The 20,718-nt window shown below is 32.3% G+C and overlaps 2 protein-coding genes across 2 annotated transcripts; one reads left to right on the top strand and one right to left on the bottom strand.

The window, feature by feature from the left end:
• The first annotated feature begins 1,203 nt into the window (after nt 1-1,203).
• On the top strand, nt 1,204-5,973 carry LOC129288301 (uncharacterized). Its single transcript, XM_054924814.1, has 10 exons — nt 1,204-1,282; nt 1,335-1,404; nt 1,492-1,612; nt 1,851-2,312; nt 2,420-2,593; nt 2,794-3,082; nt 4,206-4,298; nt 4,677-4,757; nt 4,840-4,932; nt 5,077-5,973. The coding sequence occupies exons 1-10, from the start codon at nt 1,204-1,206 to the stop codon at nt 5,343-5,345; spliced, it is 1,731 nt and encodes a 576-aa protein (XP_054780789.1). The 3' UTR covers nt 5,346-5,973.
• Nucleotides 5,974-6,855: 882 nt separating this feature from the next.
• LOC129287773 (uncharacterized) lies at nt 6,856-9,291 on the bottom strand. Its single transcript, XM_054924013.1, has 5 exons — nt 9,147-9,291; nt 8,973-9,045; nt 8,217-8,632; nt 7,310-7,481; nt 6,856-7,050 (listed from the first exon to the last, which is right to left on the bottom strand). Exons 1-5 carry the CDS (start codon nt 9,150-9,152, stop codon nt 7,031-7,033), a joined length of 687 nt encoding a protein of 228 aa, XP_054779988.1. The 5' UTR covers nt 9,153-9,291; the 3' UTR covers nt 6,856-7,030.
• Nucleotides 9,292-20,718: the final 11,427 nt, after the last annotated feature.

Genomic DNA, 20,718 nt, shown 5'->3' with positions numbered 1-20,718 from the left:
CAGAATCTGCAAGTTGTGTGTGTTGAAGATTGTGAAGGTTTAGAATACCTTTTTCCATTCTCCATAGCAATGGACTTGCTTCAGCTTGAAAATGTTACCCTGATCAGTGATAGGAAGTTGAAGGAAATTGTTTCAGACAAAGAAGGAGCCATGGAAAGTCCTGTCAAATTTGAGTTTAATCACTTAAGTTCATTGATGCTTTGGTGGTTAGATGAACTTGAGGTATTTTTTGCTGGAAATCATACTTTAGTGTGTCCATCATTGAGTGATATAGATGTCCGCTGCTGTGTGAAACTAAAACCATTCAAGACACAGCGTACAAGTTCCCTAGGAATAGATCTTGATGGTAAACTCAAGGTCTCAAAGCAGCAGTCTCTTTTTACACGTGAAGAGGTATGGTTATTGTAACAAGATTTCCTAAATTTGAATTAAAAACCTTAGATAGGATGCATAGCATTCTAATTTAATAAAACGGAACACACACACAGACACACTCTTGTACTAGCTTTCTAGAATGCATGCTAATTAATCACTTACTTTTTTCACCAAAGTGTGTATAGGAAATAACTAATTATTGACCTAACTTCTATTGTTCTGGACAAAATAATTTATAAACACTTTTCCCCTCTAGTAATTAATTAAGCTTTGTTTGATACACTTACATGGTATTAGGTGGTTTGGAACTTGGAGAGCTTGGCACTAAACAAGGAGAATGCTAGCATGATCTTAGAGGGGCAATTTTCAGAGGAACAATTCTCCAAGCTTAAATATATTATTCTGTCAAATTTTGAAGATGAACAAGCTACTTTTCCACATTGGTGTGTCCAAAACATGACCAATCTGGAACAGCTACTTGTTCAATGGAGCTCTTTCAAGGCAATATTCCAAGAAGAAAAACCTATGGATGAGAATGCACCAATTGAAATCAGAACGCGAATCAAAATGTTGCATCTGCATCATTTGCATGAAATCCAATATATATGTAAAGAAGGGTTCCAAATAGACTCAATTCATCAGGTTCTTGAATGTCTGTATGTTAATCAATGCTCTGATCTGAGGTACTTGGTCCCTTCTTCCGTTACTTTTAGTCACCTGACATATTTAGATGTGCAAGGATGCAAAGGAACGATTCATTTAATTACTTCATCAACAGCAAGAAGTTTGGTTAAGTTAACCACATTAAAGATAAGAGAGTGCAATTCGATGGAGAAAATTGTAGCAGAAGAGGGAGGAGAGACTGAAAATGAAATTGCATTCAACAGCTTGAGGAGAATTTGTGAAAGTTGCTTAATGCCAAAACTTGAAAAATTTGTTTTGGGTATCACTATGCAAAGATTTGAAGCAGCTTGAGGAGCTTGAAATTGTGTCTTGTGGTGTTGAGGAAATTGTTGCGAATGAAGATGGGTTAGAGGACCTTTAGTTTGATTTTCCTAGTGTAAGAGTCATCAAGCTATTAAATTTGATGCAGTTCAATGATTTCTATCCAAAAAGGTATACTCTAGAGTGTCCTTCATTGAAGATATTAAATGTTGGTCAATGTGAATCATTGCAAATATTTGCATTTGGCCAATTGGATTCCCATCTGCTTAGAGGGGATTATGTTGATTTGCGGGTATTATTTTATATTGAAAAGGTACACACCGTCTTCTTTTATTGTTGAAACATGCTATAATTATATATGTGATTTGCAAAGAAATCAGTTTTATGAACTTTTTAATTGATTATATGATGAAATAAATAAATTATACCTTGTCTTTTTAGGTACCCCAAAATTTGGAGGAGTTGTCATTAAATGAAAGGGTTGCGATGAGGTTATTGAATGACACTTTAAAGGGAAAAATCTCTTTCAGAGCATACAAATACTTCGTTTGCAATATTTCCAAGAAACTCCAATTTATTTTCCGAATGATTTGATTGAAAAGTTCTCAGCTACAGCAACATTCCAGGTGTGTTGTAGTTCTTTTGAAACACTCTTTCCTTCAGAAGTAACTGGTCATTGTAGTACTGAAAGCCCCACCCAAATTAAAAAACTCAGGCCATTTCAATTGGAGAAGCTTGAGCATCTATGGAATGATGATTCAGTGTCACATCCCCTAGCTCAAAATCTTCAATATCTCTCCATACAGGAATGTTCTAGGTTAACAAGATTGGCACCACCTTCAACATCTTTCATAACATCTTTCATAAATTTAACTACCTTGGAAGTGAATGAATGCAATGGGTTGATGTACTTCATGACAACTTTCACTGCTAAAAGTCTTGTCCACCTCACGAACTTGACAATTAGCAATTGTGGAATGCTAGAGGAAGTTGTGATGATGGATGAAGGAGAATCAGAGAAGAGATACTATTTGAAAGCTTGAAGCATTTGGAACTAAACTGTTAATCAAGTTTCAAAAGCTTTTGCTCTGGGAAACAGGCATTCATATTCCCATCTTTGGTGGCATTAAAAGTGGCAGGATGCCACAAAATGCAAAACTTTTCATCTGGAGTCATTGTAGCCCCATTCTTGAAATTAGTGGAAGTGGACAATGGAAAAAAACGTTGGAAAGAGGACCTTAACACTACTGTCAAGAAGTTTTTCATAGACAAGGTATTGATTCTCCTTTAGTCTTCTTGATTTTCATGTCTGAGTGATTTAGACAACATTGTTCTGTGACAAAAGTATGATTTTGATTGAAAAATATGTACAACTTGAATACAAACATCCAAAATCTTAAAAATAGATAGAAATATTAAACCTAAATTCGTATTGCTGTCAAGATATGATGTTTGCCTGACTACCTTAATCAGGCTGTTCGAGAATGGAAAGAAGGGAACTGCTTGGAATCTTCAACTAATACTACAAATAGTAGTCAAGCACGTGAAAGGACTGTGAGTGCTACTGAAGCATTGAGCTCCGAAAAGAAAGTAGGTATACCAAAGCCTAATCACATTGCAGATCACGAGAAGCTAGAAATAAACAAGCTTCCAAGCCTATCTCGTGGCAAAGAACAGAAGGAGAAATCCTGGTTAGGTATTGAGAGGCCTCAGGCTCAGGTTACTCAAAATGGCTCTAGCTCTTCTACAATTCAAGATGCAGGTATTGAGATTGCCTTACATTCTTCAATATGCCATGAACAATCAGATATTGCTTTAACTGTGGTATATCTAATGATTGATTCCTTTTTTTCAATAGAAAGCTTAATGTCAAGTCACTTTGTTATCAGATTTATTGGCTTGATCTTTTTTTTTTTTTGGGTGAAATACTTACAATTCTGGTTTTGTAAACTGAAATCATCTAAAACGAAATGACATGACCTAAAAACATCTCTCAACAACAAACTGTTCAATGAATTCACAACTATTATTGGCCACAGAGAACATAAAGCATTTCTTTTACATTTAAGAAGGAAGAAAATAACTTTTATTTTTGCTAAAACTTCATGCCATTCTATTTTTAATTTATTTAGTTATTGACATTCAAAAGATGTGTGAAATCATCAAGAGATCCTTAGTTTCAACTGCTAAAAACAACATCCTTAGTCTCATTCCTTTTTCTTTTTTTTTTTGTTATAAAGGGAAAAACTTGTTTGCTTATTAGCTATTTAGATTACAAATGTATGAAACCATTGAGAGGAGCTTTGTTTGGACCGAGTCTTACCACAGAAGAAACTTTGGCTCCAATATGTCATAAATGATATAAACGGTGCTGTCATGTTAAATGACTTTTAATACCATACTCTTTGATTATAATTAATTAATGATATTAACTTACTATTATGTAAACTGAAAACAACTAGAAGAAACACAAGCCTCAAAGACTCATTCTAGTGAGAATTTGTTTAAGCAAGCCACAATTGTTGATAACAAAGAAAGTAACGTAGGTACTGATACTGTTTTATAATCTCCTACATCTGACAAATGCCCAAATCTATTTAAATGTAATGTTTAGCTTTTTTAGAAGTAATTTTCAATTTTGTGGAAATGTTGTGACTTTCTATTTCCTTATTTGCTTTAACTCATTTATTTAGCCACAGGGATTCCCGAGATGCATGAGACTGTTGAGAACATTGCTTTGCTTATAAATGATCTAGGATTGCCTTGTTCTGTTTTTTTCACTCCGTTATAGTACTTTGACTTGATTAATGATTCAACTTTTATATGGTGTTAACTGAAATACACTAGAAGAATTAAATGAAATTCTTTTAAACATATTTATTTAGCTATAGGAACTCAAGGGATGCATGAGACCATTGAGGGGCCATTGGTTGAATCTACTCAAAACACACTTAGTCTTCCCACAATCCATGATGCAGGTGTTCATCTCGTTTGCTAGTCCAATTTTGTGTAAATGAAATAAATTGCTTTTTATATTTCATTAATGACTCTTTTTATAGCACTCATGGGCTAATTCTAACTTCTATTATATGAACTCAAATCTATTAGTAAAATCACTTGACTCAAAAACTCATCCTAATAAGGTTTTATTCAATCAGACCGCAGATCTATTAGAAGTAATGCATGTTTTGTATACTTTAAAAGGACACAGGTTTTAATCTTGTTTGTTGTTCCAATTCATCATATAAATGATCTGGAATTCTTTTGTTATATTTGATGGATCTTTGATTTAATGCTCTCGCTTTATTAATTAATGATTCTGTCTTTCTATTATGTTAACTGACATTTTATGGAAGAATCACATGACTCAAGAACTCGTCGTAGGGAGAATTTGTTCAACCAACCCCTAACCTTTGTGACTGGCAACAAGAAAGAAAGTAATGGATTTCATAACTTTTTACAAGGACTATTTTGGGGGGAAAAAACTTGTCTCGTATAACGTTTCTATTATTTCTTTAGCCATTGGAACTCGAGAGATACATGACACCATTGACAAACTCTTGATTCAAACTGGCCAAGGTGCAAAGATCCTTGCCACAGAACAAAACAAAGGTTCTTATCTTGCATTGAATTTTGTATTTTTGTAGTATTCTTTAAATTAACTAATAATTCTATCATCATGTCAATTAAAATCTACTAGAATAATGAATAACCTCATGATTTATCCTATTTTCTGATTTTCAATTGTTGATCCAGAAATTGAACCATCGCCTTCACAAGCTCCTCAACCAATGACTTCATCAGCATTAGCATTGAATGCTTACAGCAATTACAAGGGGATGATTGACATTTCCGAAAAGAACATGCTATATTTGGAGGCTAGGGTAAAGCGCCATCCTCGAGTGCTCAATTGGCTCAACACAAAGCGACGAAGAGTGTTTGCTTCCTCCTTCTTTTCCCTATTTTCTGAGGCGACTCGTATTTTGAGGACCACTCAAAGAGGACACTTGATGGAAGATGATTGAAACTACATTAGAGAGTGTTGCACTGCCTTACAAGGGGTTGGCTTTGATGATTCCTGGATCAGTTACGTGCATGGCTGCATTGAGGAATGCGTTGATGGAGAAGACCTCAAGAGGAAGGCTGAGGATGCTGAAGGTCAGGCTTCAAATCTGAAAGCTCAGCTTGAGTCCATCAAGAAGGAGTTAGCTTCTGTGGAAGAATCCTTAGTGTTGTTGCGTGAAAAGGCTAGTAGGCTGCATGACTTCATCGAATCTTGAAATGACTTCATCGAATCTTGAAATTTTGTGAACTCTGCTGGAGATATACTCCCTCCGGTCCCATTTATAAGTCCCATTTTAGAAGGTGCATTTGGTTCCATTTATAAGTCATGGTGCGTCTTTTTAGGTAATATTTGAGAGGTATTTCCAAAATTACCCTTCATGAGAGAGAAAAAGTAACAGGACATTACTTTTTAGATTTATTATATAGGGACATGTTTGGAATTTTACTTACTTTTATTCCTTATACTTTTATTGTATTGGTATTGATGAGGTTGGTAGAAATGACTTATAAATAGGATCGAAGGAGTACTTGCTTTGATATTTTCATTTCAAGTACTGTATATATTTACTTTTGTGCGGGTTGATTTGTGGTTTGTCTAATGTACATTATAAGTAATGCGTCATTCTGTATCCAATGAACTTGTTGGTTCTGCATGTTACTGTTAAGTACTGAAGGAATTGGCAATGCTATATCCTTCTCTGGATGCTAGCTATTTCAATTATTTGGTTTTGGTTGTGGTTGGAGATGGATTCTATGTCATTTTAAAAGAAGGCAACATGTTAAGTACTAGTTACCTTCACTGTTCATAATTTGGAAATGCATGAAAGATAGAAAATATAATGCAGTGTTATTTGGTAGGTAAAAAGAAAGTGTTTTTTAGGGGGAAAAAAATGCTTGTATTATTATTTTTTTCTTTTTAAGTACATTTTCTTTTATAATCATCCAGGTACATTTTTTATTTTCTTTTTTAAAAATAAATTTTCGTAACGAAAAGAAATCATCATACTCATTATTCTCTGCTTTGCCTTACAATTGCCTTTTACTTTAGTATCAATAGAAATAGATGGGGAAAATGTCAATTTGATGTATCCATTTTCTCGTCCTGGAAATCCTTTTTTTTTTTTCACTTACGCCTATAATTCAAACAAAAAGGTTTTAACTTTTTATTTTTCCCCCTAAGAAAACTTGAAGTCAGAAGAGATTTTTTTTTAAAAAAAAAAAACTTTACACGCACATATAAAAATCTTAGCCGAACATAGTAAAAAAACCAAATTAAATATTTTGTTTATAGAAAAGAATGTTTTGTTGATCTAAGCGGACGATGCAGTGATGTGACACGGAGTGCACATAGATTCAATTAGAAGAACATTACTTTCTGTACCTTGGAACCACATATAGCTTATAGAATCATCAATACTATGACTTCTATCATATCATCATCATTATTATGAATTGATGTCAAACCAGCAACAATGTAATTCTACAAATATTCTCATTCAGCACAACACTTCAAACCATCAAGTATTGATGTTACATTTAAAAATATCTCCCACAGAGTGTGAGTGTGTGTGTGAACAAAACCCTACAGTTTCATCAACCAAAAGTGAAATTGATTTCCAACACAATCTCCTTCAGATGCATCTCTTCAAAGTTCCAGCACCACAACTGCTCATCAAACAGTGATAGAAAAAGTAATTAGAGAAATTTATGGTCCAGAATCTCTCAAGCTGAAGATATTCATGCATAAAGACCTTAATGAGTGTATATAAATAAATTAAACGTGTCCCATACAGTCTCGTTTCTCTAAATGACTCTGTAACTGTACTAGTAGTTTCTCAGAGATCATCGGACCAATTCTATTGACGATGAGATTAATTAAGTGTTCATATCAGAGAAATAAATCTGTTGAAGGTGGCTCACATACATTCAGAGTCAGAGGTGATCCAGTTTCCTTTTCTGCGAGTCACGTGATCAGTGGTTGCAGATAGGGATCTTTGTGCATTAATAATATTTGATAAGGAAGTGGTAGAGCCACTAATTGCTTCATCATCTTCATCAACTGCTTTCACAGTTCCTCGCCTACTGTGCCACGCAACCTGTTCGAAATTTGATCAACATTTTCGTACCAACGTTAAAAAAAATAACATTTAAGGACCTTCTTAGAATATTATTTACAGTTAAGGATACTGAAATTTTAAAATTTCAAAAAAGGGTTACAGTCCTTAACTGAAATTAAAATTTTCTGAGTTAATTTTTTCAATATTCATCTTCTATATTTTCAATACTCATTTTCTAAATTTCCAATTTTTACTTTTAGAATTTTTAGTACTTAATTTTTAAATTTTTTCAGCAGTCATCTTAAATGTTTTTTATACCTATGTTTCATGTTTTAAGTAATAAAAAACACTTCAATTTTTTTTAGTGCTGAAACCATGAAATATGAGTATTGTAACTATTCAAGGTGACTACTGAAAAATTAGAAAACTGAGTCCTGAAGAACGTTGATAATGACAATTGAAAATGTTTTGGCAAAAAAAAAAAAAGACTATTGAAAATGTGGAAAATAATTGTTGAAAATATAAAAAACAACTAGTAAAAAAACTCAATCAGGAAAAATTTAATTCCAACTAACGACCATAGTCTTTTTTTGAAATTTTATAATTTTAAGGTCTTTAACTATAATTAATGCTCTTGTGAGATAATTAAATGTCATTTTTCAAAAGAAAAAAAACACACACTCACATGAGAATGTTAGGATAGACACATCATGAAAGAATGTCATCCATAAAAATCGATCCTTAATGGTTAAGGAGAGAGGTTGAAGAATTTACCTTTCGTCCATTGAATAGTTTTCCTCCTTTCTCTGTTCTAGAAGCAGCAGCCCATCTAACAATCTCTTTCATTCTTGAAGCAGGCTTCGTTTTATCCCTTTTCGTTTCATCATTTGCTTTTGGGTTTCTCACATGATCATGCGAATCTGTCTTCTTATTAGGGACCCCAATTCCTATGGACAATTCTTGTCTCTTCATCTTCATAGGGTACACAAGATTCAAGCTTCTGTTAAAACTTGCTAGCTTCATCAAGTTAAGTGTGCTGTAAAAGCAAGTCTTTGGAATATCTTTTCTGCATGTGAAAGCAAATATCTTCAGATTCTTGCACCCAACTTTCTTCTCTCCGTTTCTCTTTGTTCTGCCAGACAACTCGTGATGGTCAACTTGAATTATATGTTTCCCTCCAGCCTTTTGATCTGAAAAGGAAAAGAATACAACATTATAAGATACATACTAAAGGATTCTTTTTTCTTTTGATAAAGTTAAGTTGGATCTAGGGCTCATCAGGGTTAAATCATGCCTTCAAATTTAAATAGTGCTTACAAAGATATTCACTGATTATTTATCAACAAAATCCCTCACATTAATAATAGAATTTGAATGCACAATCTCATGAGTTATGAGCAAAATCTTTATTAATTGAATAAATATTTATTCAGATTTAGAATTATCCATTTTGTGGATACAGAAAACTTTGGCCAAAAAAAAAAAATAAGGATACAGAAACTGAACGGTTTGGAAAAATATTTTTCTTACCACTAAACTCTTCTGTCTTTGTGGTTCTCTGTCTTTCCTGTTCTTGAGATCTTTTACAGAGCCATTGAAGAATCTGCTGGGGTACATCAAAACAGATTTCTATCAGGTTAAACGTGCATAATATATATATATATATATATATATGTGCATAATGATCTCACAATATACACATACCTGCATATCTAGTGAGGGTACTATGATCACTTTTTCACTTCTGCTTTGTGATTGTGGGTCTGTGTTGATGACTTTAAGCCTGAGATTCGAATCTAATTACTTCTGTGACGTGTTTGGGTGGGATGAAGACAAAGAAAATCGCAGTATCAATTGGGGAAAGAGTTGGCTTACGATTCTTAGAAACATGGGGGACTGTTATATATAAGATGATTCTGTAGCATATTTGTTAATTTATTTTGATTAAGAAATGACATCTTCAAGCCTCTGTGGCATTGTTCTTGACCACACACGTGTATGCTTGTGATTTATTCAGACATCATGGATCATATTTAATGAATATTTACATGTCCCCACATAAAATTTTGAATGAAGTTGTGAGAAAAAATTATAAAGCTAGTAACATGAGTCAAACTACAGCGGGTTATGGGTTTGATGGGGCGAGTTAGCATAATTCACATTTTTTGTGAGTTGAATTCTGTCAACATGCACAACCCGCAGTGGGCTAGTGAGTTAGCGGGCCAACTCACAAATAAAAAAGTATTTTTTATAATTTTTAAAATTTTAAAAATTATAAATTTATATCTTTTTATTATTATTTTTCACAACAATTGATGTGTATTCGCTTTTTTCTTTTTATGTTCAAATTAAGATGATAATCTAATATGTGGTTAGCACTTTATAAATATGTTTAATTTTATAAATAAAAAGGGCAACTAAACTTTTTTTATTTGCTAGCTTGGGTGGCATTATTTTACAAACAAGATAGTTTAAATAAACTATTATATGAATGAAGCAGGATATAATAAAATATTTTATTCAATCTTGTCTTGATTACATTTAGATTATATTATATCACAATTTTAAAAATATGAGCAGTGTATTTTTATTATTTTCTACCATAATTTAAATTTAAATTAAATAAATGTAAAAGCATCAAGAACTTAGATTGCAATTTCATGCACGTTTGGTTGAATGTTTTATTTTAAACTCAACATCCTTTATTTTTTTTTAAATATAAGTAGGTTAACCCACGGTTTGCGGGTTCAAGTTATGCAGAGTGGGCCAAAACCGTCTTGCATATAATTGAATTCATTTTGTTTAATCCAACTCATAATTTTTTTGTGAGTTGGCGAGTTGAGCCCATACCAGCTCTATGAAAATGGATGAAACACGAACTTATTGCTACAATACAACTGGCTGAGTAAATCATTCAGCCTAAAATCTGTTGATGGTATGCGGTACACAATAGAGCAAGAGTAAGGATATGTTTGCCCTGTGCACATGTGTCATGTTCTATTAAACAAAAAAATCATATTCGAGACATAATTAAAGATTAAATATGAAACTTCTCTTGTAGTAAGAATTTAAACTTTAATTAATTAATTGAGGACTAATTCATTCCACTAAACATAATTCTTAATAATTATACTACAAAATCTTATTATAAATGTCACGCTCCAAAAATTTAAGGCATGACCGGCACGGAATATGTGTGTAAAACCCATATCCCTTAAGCCTTGAACAAATATACTTTCGTCCATGCCAAACTACAGGCATATGATTTTTGCTATTATTATTGTTGTTGTTGCTGTTGTTGTTGTTGTTATTATTATTATTATTTATAAAATTTTTAAAAGAACTTTCATGTAAATAAGACTTCCTGAAATGAATGACAAAGAACAATAATAATCAAAATAAAGGATCTCGCTCCCTACTAACATATATACAATCTTTTAAGAAAGATGAGAATCCTACCTACATTATACATGGAGCAGTTAGGACCATTCCCTGAAATGAATACAGGGTTCAAATTTTCATCAAGTAAAACTTGTTTGAAATAATTCTTCCACTCTACTTTAGCAATAGAATGCCTCAAGTAACACTTTGACATACAAGTTCAATTTATACTACCTGAGACCAAAAATATATTTTCCAGTGAATAACATCCCAACAATAAATAATTGAATATAAATAAAATGAAAAATTCAAAATAGATATGTAAGTTAATGAAACAAAAATTTCCATAAAAATTCAATAAGCTTCATAATAAGATATCTCTATAAAAATTCAAAAAATCTTAAATCATTGAACTATGGTAGCAAACGATAATATCACTTGATTTTAAGGAAGCACATGTATGAAATAAATATTTATAAACAAATTATTGAATAAAAATCAATGGAATATAAAATCATCAAGTAATTAGATTCATAATTATAGAGACTTATCAGAACAATTAACAAACGTGGACACATAATTCACGAGGGTAACTAACTAAACGCGGCTTATGCCACGAAAAAAAAACGTGAACACACAGTTCACGAAGGTAAGTAATCAAACGCGGCCTGAGCCACGAAACAAATGTGAACACACAGTCCACGAGGGTAATGCTAATCAAACGCGGCTTGAAGCCACGAAACAAACGTGAGTATGATGCTCACGAATAACCATTCCTCCATTCCACGTGCGTTGGCTATCGCACGGGGCTAGCACATCCTATAAACACCCTACTAGCTAGGTGTACCATGGCACGCCAAGGGCTAACAGGACTGCCATTAGCAACCAGTGTTCTGTATAAAGTCTCTTTTTAAAACCATTTTCAAACATGCGAGAAAATCATCACTTTCAAGATACAGTTCTCATTCTCAAAATCAAACTCGCATGAATACTTTTAAGCATTAAAACGTGTCAAAATAAAATTTCATATCCAATGCTCATGCTTGTATTTATTGAATAAAAAAAATTTTCAATGTCGAACTCGCATGAATCATTCTCTGTATCAATCCAATATTTGATAAAATAAAAATCTCATCATCAAAGTTCAAGAACTTGATTTAATTGATCAAATAACATTTCAAATTTAGTAAAGCTAACTTCTCAAAATAAAGTAATGTTAATCAATAAATATCCAATAATCGCATTAATGTTATTAAAATGATTTCCAGAAAAAAAACGTAATATTTTATTAAAGGAAATTTTGATTAAAAAAAATCAGTTGGGACGCTATTCACTTACCTGTAACACTTTCAACCTCAAAACTCACTTCTTTCAACTGCAATAATCGAGCTACCCTGTTTACGATTACCCTATCATATAAAATAAAATCTTAATGAACTTTGCTTTTGAATCAACAAGTCTCTTTTTAAGAGAGTCCACTCAACTAGAATCAATAATAATAATAATTTTAAAGTTTTAAGAATAAAATCCAAACCTATAGGTTTTTTCTTAGACTTTTTATTAAACACATAATATGCAACACTCTAAGCCATTCAATAACACTTGCATCCTTTAATTCTCTTGCCCACTATTTCCAAGCATCCAAGTATGACCTCCAAAATGATAATATACTTTATAAATCATCAACCATTTAATCTCAATAATTTAAAACCCAAATAAAATTTTTATAGCTTCTTAAATACACCTCTTGACAAAACCTAATTGAGATATACAAATCCTAATATCCAAGCCAAATCATCCTTCTTGAGAAACCATCACTATTATAGATACAAAATCAAACAATCATATAACAAGACTCTCTCTCTAACATTCTATCAAATACTTCTGTGAGGATTTGAACCTTAAATGTAATCAAGCTTCTCCCTACCCAAGTCCATTTACCAAAACTTTCCAACATAGATGTTTAGATTAATTAGCCTTCCAAATTCATTTCTTCAACAGAAACCAAATCAATTTAACTCAGAAAATTAAATCCCTATCCAGAACCAGTCAAGCTTAAAGGAATTTCAAATCACTGTCATGCTCCTTAAGTTTTAAGTAAAATAATTATAGGGAAATAACATGCTAAAATCAGAAGAATAAAACATGAATTTCAACTTGATTAAACCTCAATATTTCTTTCATTCACGCAGCCATGCACTAGACCAGCAGAAAAGAAGAAAAATAAGGATTCAAAGATCTTCACCTCAGGTCCACCATGGCAGATATGGAATAAGAAACTCAAAGTTCCCTCTAACCAAAAAAATGTCGAGAACAGGGGAAAGAGAGCTGCTCACTATCGCGCACAGGGAAATGGGAGAACTAGCAAACTGAACCTCTAACCATGACAGAAATCACTCCCACCGCATGATATAGAAACACGTAGCTGAAACTAACAGAGGAGAATGAAGGACGACAGCAGAATTGACAGAACCTCCATGGCAGCAAGCACCAGTGACGCGTAGTAGGAAAAAATGAACTTTGACATTCACACATAGCAACACAGTAAAGGAGGGGGAGGAAAGTTCACTCATAGTCGCCGGCGATGACAGGAGGGAGGGATTTCGATCTATTACGGCAACTAGAGCGAAAAGAAACTAGGACCTCCAGCGAACACACTCGAGCCTACCGGCGAGCTCACCCAAATTAGGAAGAGAACAAAGAGTTGTAATGAGGAAGGAGAATTACTCTCTCGTTTGGTCTGGAATGTTCCACTGAATGAACAGGAGGAGGCTGATGGCGATGCGTGGGAATGGAAGAACCTGATACGCTACCCCATGACAGCACATACAAGAAGGGAGATGAGTTTTCGGCTACACAAATTAAAGAAAAAGGGAACACGCAGTAGCACGAACCAACAGGCCATGTCAGCAAGGAATAACAGAGGAGGTGAGAAATTCTTTTCCGGCGCATCCACATCACTGGCGATGATAGTAGGCGGCAGAAGAAACAGAGGAAAGTCAAGACAGGAAGGTCTGAGCTCACTCGCTCACTCTCGCTCTCTCTCTCTCTCTCGGCTGGTTTAGAATTTTTGAAAAACAGGGGCGAGGAGGAAGCCTGATATATATCTGCCATTTCTTTTTTTTTCATTTCTTTCTTTTTTTTTAAAGGGCAAAATGGTAGTTTCCAATAACAGAGGAAAAATAAAAATAAAAATAAAAATCTCTAGTGCAAAACTTTAATGATAAGAACCAACAAAATCTTTACAAAACCACCAATGCATGTTGTTGTTATTATTATTATTATTTAAAATTTTTTTAAAAAATACAATAAAATTATCTTATTATTTAATCTAACTTTATTATTATAATATGGGTTATTACAATAAACACTTGAAGTGCCTAAAGAGACCAAATTTGTTTGCATCAAATGCCTGAGCATGAATCAGACATCAATGCAAATGTTAATGGAAGGGACATTGTAATAACCCAGGAATTCAAGAACAAGTTTAGAAATGGAGATGTATATAAGTTTGCATTTTAATGGTAATTATATCAGTTTTGGAATCACCATGATTGGGAGGGTTGTTGGCATAGTGGTAGATGGGTTAAGTTTCAGACATCAGGTCCCCTGTTCGAGTCTGATGAAGACCAGGAAATCTCAGTTTTTATGCTTTGCATGTATAAAATTACCAAACTGCCCCTTTTGCATCTGATAAAAAAATTTCCAGCCCCTTCTTCGATTATTCCAGATCTGTCAAGAGAGAGAGAAGTGCTCTGCTTCATGTTTCATTCTTTCGCTCCTCTTCTATGCTTTCCGCTTCCTTCCTTTCTGTTTTCAATCATCGCCAGCGTGAGCATTTATGGTCGATTTGTTCACAGCTAGCTGAAGGTGGAGCTCATTTTCCTGTCGCTGAACGTCAGCTAAAACCACTCCGTTTTCCTTTCTTCTAGCTCACCGTGTACCACTATGTTGAGGTACAGATTATGGTCCGTCTTTCCTTGTGCCACTTTCGATGGTTTTCTACTTTTGTTTTGGTTTAATGATGCTGCTTCTCCCTCCTCTGTTCTTGTTGCTGTAAGGAAGTCAATCGGATCTCATTCTTTTACCTACTGCAGCGTCGATTATCACCTCCTTTTTCTCTGTTCATGTCGCTGGGTTGAGGTGAGGGGATTCAAACATTTTCATTATTGATTTTGCTGTGAGTATAAGTATGTTCTGGTTTTGTGCGTGAGGTTACAGATTTTCTTTGTGGATGTTCTGCTATTGTCGTACTGTTGTAGAGAGGAGGAAATTCAATATTGAGTTGGAAATTATCTTAAAACTTGATAAGGATATGTATATATATATGGGTCAATTTTTGAGTTAAATTTATTTTGTTTAAATTGGTTGATAGTGAAGATTTGGTTAGGATTAAGTTAAAAAAAAAAACATGAGATGTGTAACTTGAGGAATGATGGCTATAGGATGGTCATTGAAGTACTTGTTAGAAGAAATTGAAGTTCATTTTTGAATATTCATGGAGTTTCATTGATTCTTGTGGCCAGTGCGAATTTTAATCTGGATGTTCCAAAGGATATTTGACTATAAAATTTAAAATATGTATAACTATTAGATTTCTTGGAGATGGATAGTTTTTTTTTAGAATTTTTTTTTAATACTAGAGTGGTTATGAAGGGATTAGAAAAGAATATTTGCTTATGAAATTAATAATGTGATTTTTGAGTTGTTGGAGATGGATAATTGTTGATGAAATATTGAATGCTAGTATTTTATGAGCAGATTGAAAATGATGTATGTTTGGTGCCTTGACTAAATGCTAGGGAGTTTTTTTTTTTTTTTTCAAAGTTTCAAATGTATTATAATTTAATATTGGTGGTGAGTGAGGTTGGAAAAGGAATTATTGTGATGGTTGAGCATTGAATAAAATCTTAATATGATTTATAGGGAGTTAGGAAGAGAAGAAATTTGATTAAAGTTGAGAGGAGAAATTTGAATTCTGAAAATGACAGGTAAGTGAATAGCGTCTCAACTGTTACTTTATTAAGATCTCCTTTATTCAAATATTACATTTTTATGCAAACTCTTTTTACGACAACAATATGATTATGAGATATTTTGTTGATTAAATTACTTTATTTTGTAAAATTATTTTATCAAAATTGATCATTTTAGTTAATCAGTAAATACAAGTTTGAATTCTAATTGTGAGATTTTATTTTGAAAATTATTGAATTGTTACGGAAAAATGATTCATGCGAGTTCGACATTGAAAAAGAAAATTTGGTTGAATAGTGATCAATTTCTCGCATGTTTGAAAATAGTTTTAAAAAGGGACTTTATACAGAATACTGGTTGCTAACGGCAGTTCCGTTAGCCTTTGGCGCGCCATGGTACACCTAGCTAGCAGGGTATTCATAGGAGGTGCTAGCCCCGTGTGATGGCCAACGCACGTGAAACGGAGGGATGGTTATTCGTGAGTATAGTACTCACGTTTATTTCATGGCTTTGGCCGCGTTTGGTTTGTATTACCCTCGTGGACTGTGTGTCCACGTTTGTTTTGTGGCTTCGACTGCGTTTGCTTACTTACCTTCGTGGACTGTGTGTTCACGTTTGTTTTCATGGCATAAGCCGCGTTTGGTTATTTGCCCTCGTGGATTGTGTGTCCACGTTTGTTAATTGTTTTGATAAGTCCCTATAAATATGAATTTAATTATTTAATGATTTTATATCCCATTAGTTTTAATTAGCAATATATTTTTAATGATTTATTTTGTTTATTTGCTTCCTTGAAATTAAGTTATAACAATATTTGATATGATAATTTAATGGTTCAAGATTTCATTTAAAGTTATATAGAATCCTTTTATTCTACATTTATTTGAATCTTTATGGAGATCGCTGTCTTTTTAACTTACATTATTGTTTTTTTTAACTTTTCTTTTATTTATATTTAATTATTTATCATTGGGACGTTATTCACTAGAAATTATTTTGGTTTCAGATTTATTAGTTGACTATGATCGTACTACTTACCTTTGAAGGGCATACATATGTTTTGGGTGGAGTTTTGCCTAGCATTATCTTCTTTTAATATCAATATTTGAACTCATGTATTTTATTTTCGAAGTAAAGTTAGTTGCTCCACGTAACCTATAGCTAGGTTTCTAATTTGATATATGTTATTTGCTTGTTAGAAGGAGCTAAATTCCTGATTGATATTATATTCTATGTAAAATTATTGCGTTATAAAATTTTAGGAGATTCCATTTTCAGTGGAGATTCTGTCAGAATTTTTACAAAAATATTAAAGCTTTATTTAAAAGAAAAGTATTTTTAAAATAGAACATTTTTTGAATTAGGCTTATGGGATGTGTGTTTAGATACATATCTCATGCCAGTCACTCTCATATTACTGGGCGTGACAAACATAGTGGGTGGGGAACCCCCAAGACCCCCCCTATTTTGAACGCTGTAGTAGGGAACCATAGGAATGAAAAGCTTGCAACATTCTCAATTGTTGAGCGAATATTTGACATATTCCAGCTTAATGAGGTTTGGCTGGAAATTAGGAATTAATTGTGAATTATTTTCTAATTGACTTATGTAATGCTCTTCTTTTGCAAAACTCATTTACTTAACTCTACCGTGATATAAAGGTATCAACCATGGTTATTAAGAACTTAACTATACTTTTTAAAACATTACTATAATAAAAAAGAGATTACTATAGTATAAAGTATTGAATACATTATTTTCAAATCACTATTATGATAGAAAAGGAACAGCCATTGTAGAAAAAAGTTAATCAAGTTTGCCAAATCTTATCATGGTAAAAAAAAAAAAAAATTCTTATAGAATAAATTATTTTTAAACAGACTATCATGGTTAAAAAAAATGTCTACTGCCGTAACATGAATTTAACTTTGAATATAAAGCCTATCATGGTAATTAAAAGTTTTTTAAATTACAAAAAATATCTAAAATAGGATCCCACAATAAATTTGAAAACTAAGAACCAAAATATTAAGATAAATCAATGATGGTATTTTAATAAGGTAAACAAGATTACAAGGATAATTGGGTCCAAAAACAACACAAAACCCTAGGCGATTGAATAAGGGAAATTCGAATTTTTGGTAGAATTGATGGTTGTAGACTTGTCTTATGGCTTTATGAAACTCAAAGATACTTGCTGGAACTTGAATTTAGGATTAGATTGAAAAATGTGTTGAATTTTTGGAATATTTAATTCAAATTTTTGAGTGATTTTTGTTCTGGATGATATAGAAATGTTTTTGGCTTGACTATTGATTTGGTTAGAAACTTTGGATGATAAAATAGTTTCATTTAAGATTTTATTGAATTTGGAATTGATTTAGTTTCTCTAGATTTGTTGCTCTAAAATACTTGAGAATATGCTCAAAAATAAATAAATTGACTACGATAAGGCTAAGATAGCAATATTTGAATGGGTAGGCTAAGAATATCTCTTTGTGGGGCATTGGCATCGGGAAAAACTTGGGTTGACATATGGACCGCGATTTTCCTCTTCTAGCTTAAAGGTCAGGTAGAGGTAGGGGTGGGAATAAATCAAGCTTTTAACAAGAGTTTCTAGCCTGACCTACTTTAAGTCTAACCTAACTACTAAATATGCTTAAGTTAGACTCAAACTTTTAATTAAACCTATTTAGTTAAATAAGTTAGGTTTATTTTTTTAAAGCTGTCTAACCTACAAGCCCAACAGGCCGTTCTATATATCTATATATATTATGTAATATATCACAAATACATCAATTTCATCATTTAATTTTTAAGCAATTTATTCTTTATTATTTTTAGTGATATTTTTAATCATATTGGACTTATATATTAATTTTAATGTTGTCACTTTATTTTTATATTATATTATAGTTGGTAAGTCCTTTTAATTATTATATATTATAATTAATAAATCAGGATATATATTGTATATTATAATTGTTTTAAAGTATATTTAAGATGTTTAAAACTAAAATGCAAGCTTATTTAAAATGCTTACTTTTAAATAAGTCAAGCTTTAAATAGGCTTAGGCCTTAGCCATGAAAATACCCTTTTATAAGCTTTAGGTCAGGTTTAAATCTCTAATTTATCACATAGGCTTAAGCTGATTTGGTCAAATTCTAGTTTAATCTAACCTATTTCCACCTTTAAGTAGAGGTAATTAGGAATTTTATTTCCTTTTATCTTTAATCACAAACCAGTATGATCATTAAATTGATCCTCATGACACTCGGTTACTGATATGAATATTAATGGATGGATATGATTTTCTGACTATTGGTATAAATATAATATATATATATATATATATATATTAATGTAAATACACATGTATTTTCGGCTGAGTTGGATTGTTAGTGTTAGTATTTTGTCCTTTTATCACCACGCGATAATGGTACTTGTTTAAACTACTGCATCTATGCCTGTGTGATAGAAGAAGCATATGACCCATGATTAACTCACTTACTAAACCATCTACATGTGGCCTAATAATGGAAGGTGTTGGGGTTGGTGATACACTAAATTGGAGCCTTGTAAGCTTCAAAAGGTGGGTGCATATAAGTGCCTAAATCATAAAATACAAGTAGTAGAAGGGAAAGGGTCATATTACAAAATCACTAAATTTGGAAGTTGTCCTAGATGGTGATATGTTTTATTTTAATAATAGAACTATAATTCAACAATGGTTAAGGTAATTGGAAATTTTATTTCAATTAATAAGATGTTTATTTTATTTCACCCTTTGTTTAATATTTTTTCAAGTGATAGTTTTAGTTATGTTGGGAAGATATTGAGCAATGACCTCTGTAATGCCCTCAAAATTTTTACAAATAATTACCTTCACCTTTTAATTAAATGACTACCGTAGTAAAAAAAAAAAAAAGTTCTGCCATATGGTAGAAAGAAATGAAGCAACTTTCTTTAAAAAATCATTACCAGAATAGAAAAGAATCTACTATAATAAATAGAAATAAACTTAATAAATTAGAAACTACCATAATAAATAGACTTGAACTTAATAAACAGTTATTTCCAAAAGTGAGAACTCAAATATTTACAAAACTAAAATAAGTGTAAAAGACTCAAAAGATCTCATATAAATTAAAATATGACAAACAAAAAATAAAATAGAAATTTAAAAACTGTTATACATTATAAAAACACAAAATGGCAAAATAGACATCCTATCTTTTCATCTACAAAAGCAGATTAAGTGACCCAAGTGTCCCCTAAAAGAACATCATATCTAATCTTTGGCTTTGGTTTGACTCAACACAATATCTTATATAAAAGTTAATCTCACACATGCCTTTAGACCAAAAATATTATTTTTGCCAACTTTATGCTACCTACAAAATGCAAACCAAGCCAGCAACCACAATAGGACCACTTGATCAACTCAAAAACAAGTCAAAACACATGGATAAGCTATCATGCCAATTCAAACATCCAAGACTATCAAAGACCATCAATTCCTCAATAAATACCAAGTGTGTGTGAGAGAGAGAATATAAAATTCAAGTTTTATAGTCATCTCAAAAGCAAATAACATGTAGCAATTTGAAAACCCATGACATTGACAATAACACATCATTAAAATCATAAATACAAGCTAAAAGAGAAAGTTGTTTCACGTAGCTAAGCTTGAGGGATTTCTACACGTGCCAAACTTAATGCTTCTCTTAAAATATGTTAACCACAAGGGGTGAGATTTGAAAACCCTAGTAACCAAGGCCTATTCAAGATAATGCATGCTAATAATTATATGTGAGCTTGCTAAGTAGGTAATTTAAACATTTATAATCACATACAAATAGATATTACATTGTATAACAAAAATAACCATCCTTATTTCCCTCTTTTGTCCTCGAG

This window comes from Prosopis cineraria, unplaced genomic scaffold (assembly GCF_029017545.1).
Source record: "Prosopis cineraria cultivar Desert tree isolate PC_DT_omini unplaced genomic scaffold, ASM2901754v1 PC12, whole genome shotgun sequence".
Taxonomy (NCBI): Eukaryota; Viridiplantae; Streptophyta; class Magnoliopsida; order Fabales; family Fabaceae; genus Prosopis; species Prosopis cineraria.
The sequence above is the reverse complement of the archived record's forward strand: the minus strand, read 5'-3'. Positions and strand labels throughout refer to the sequence as shown.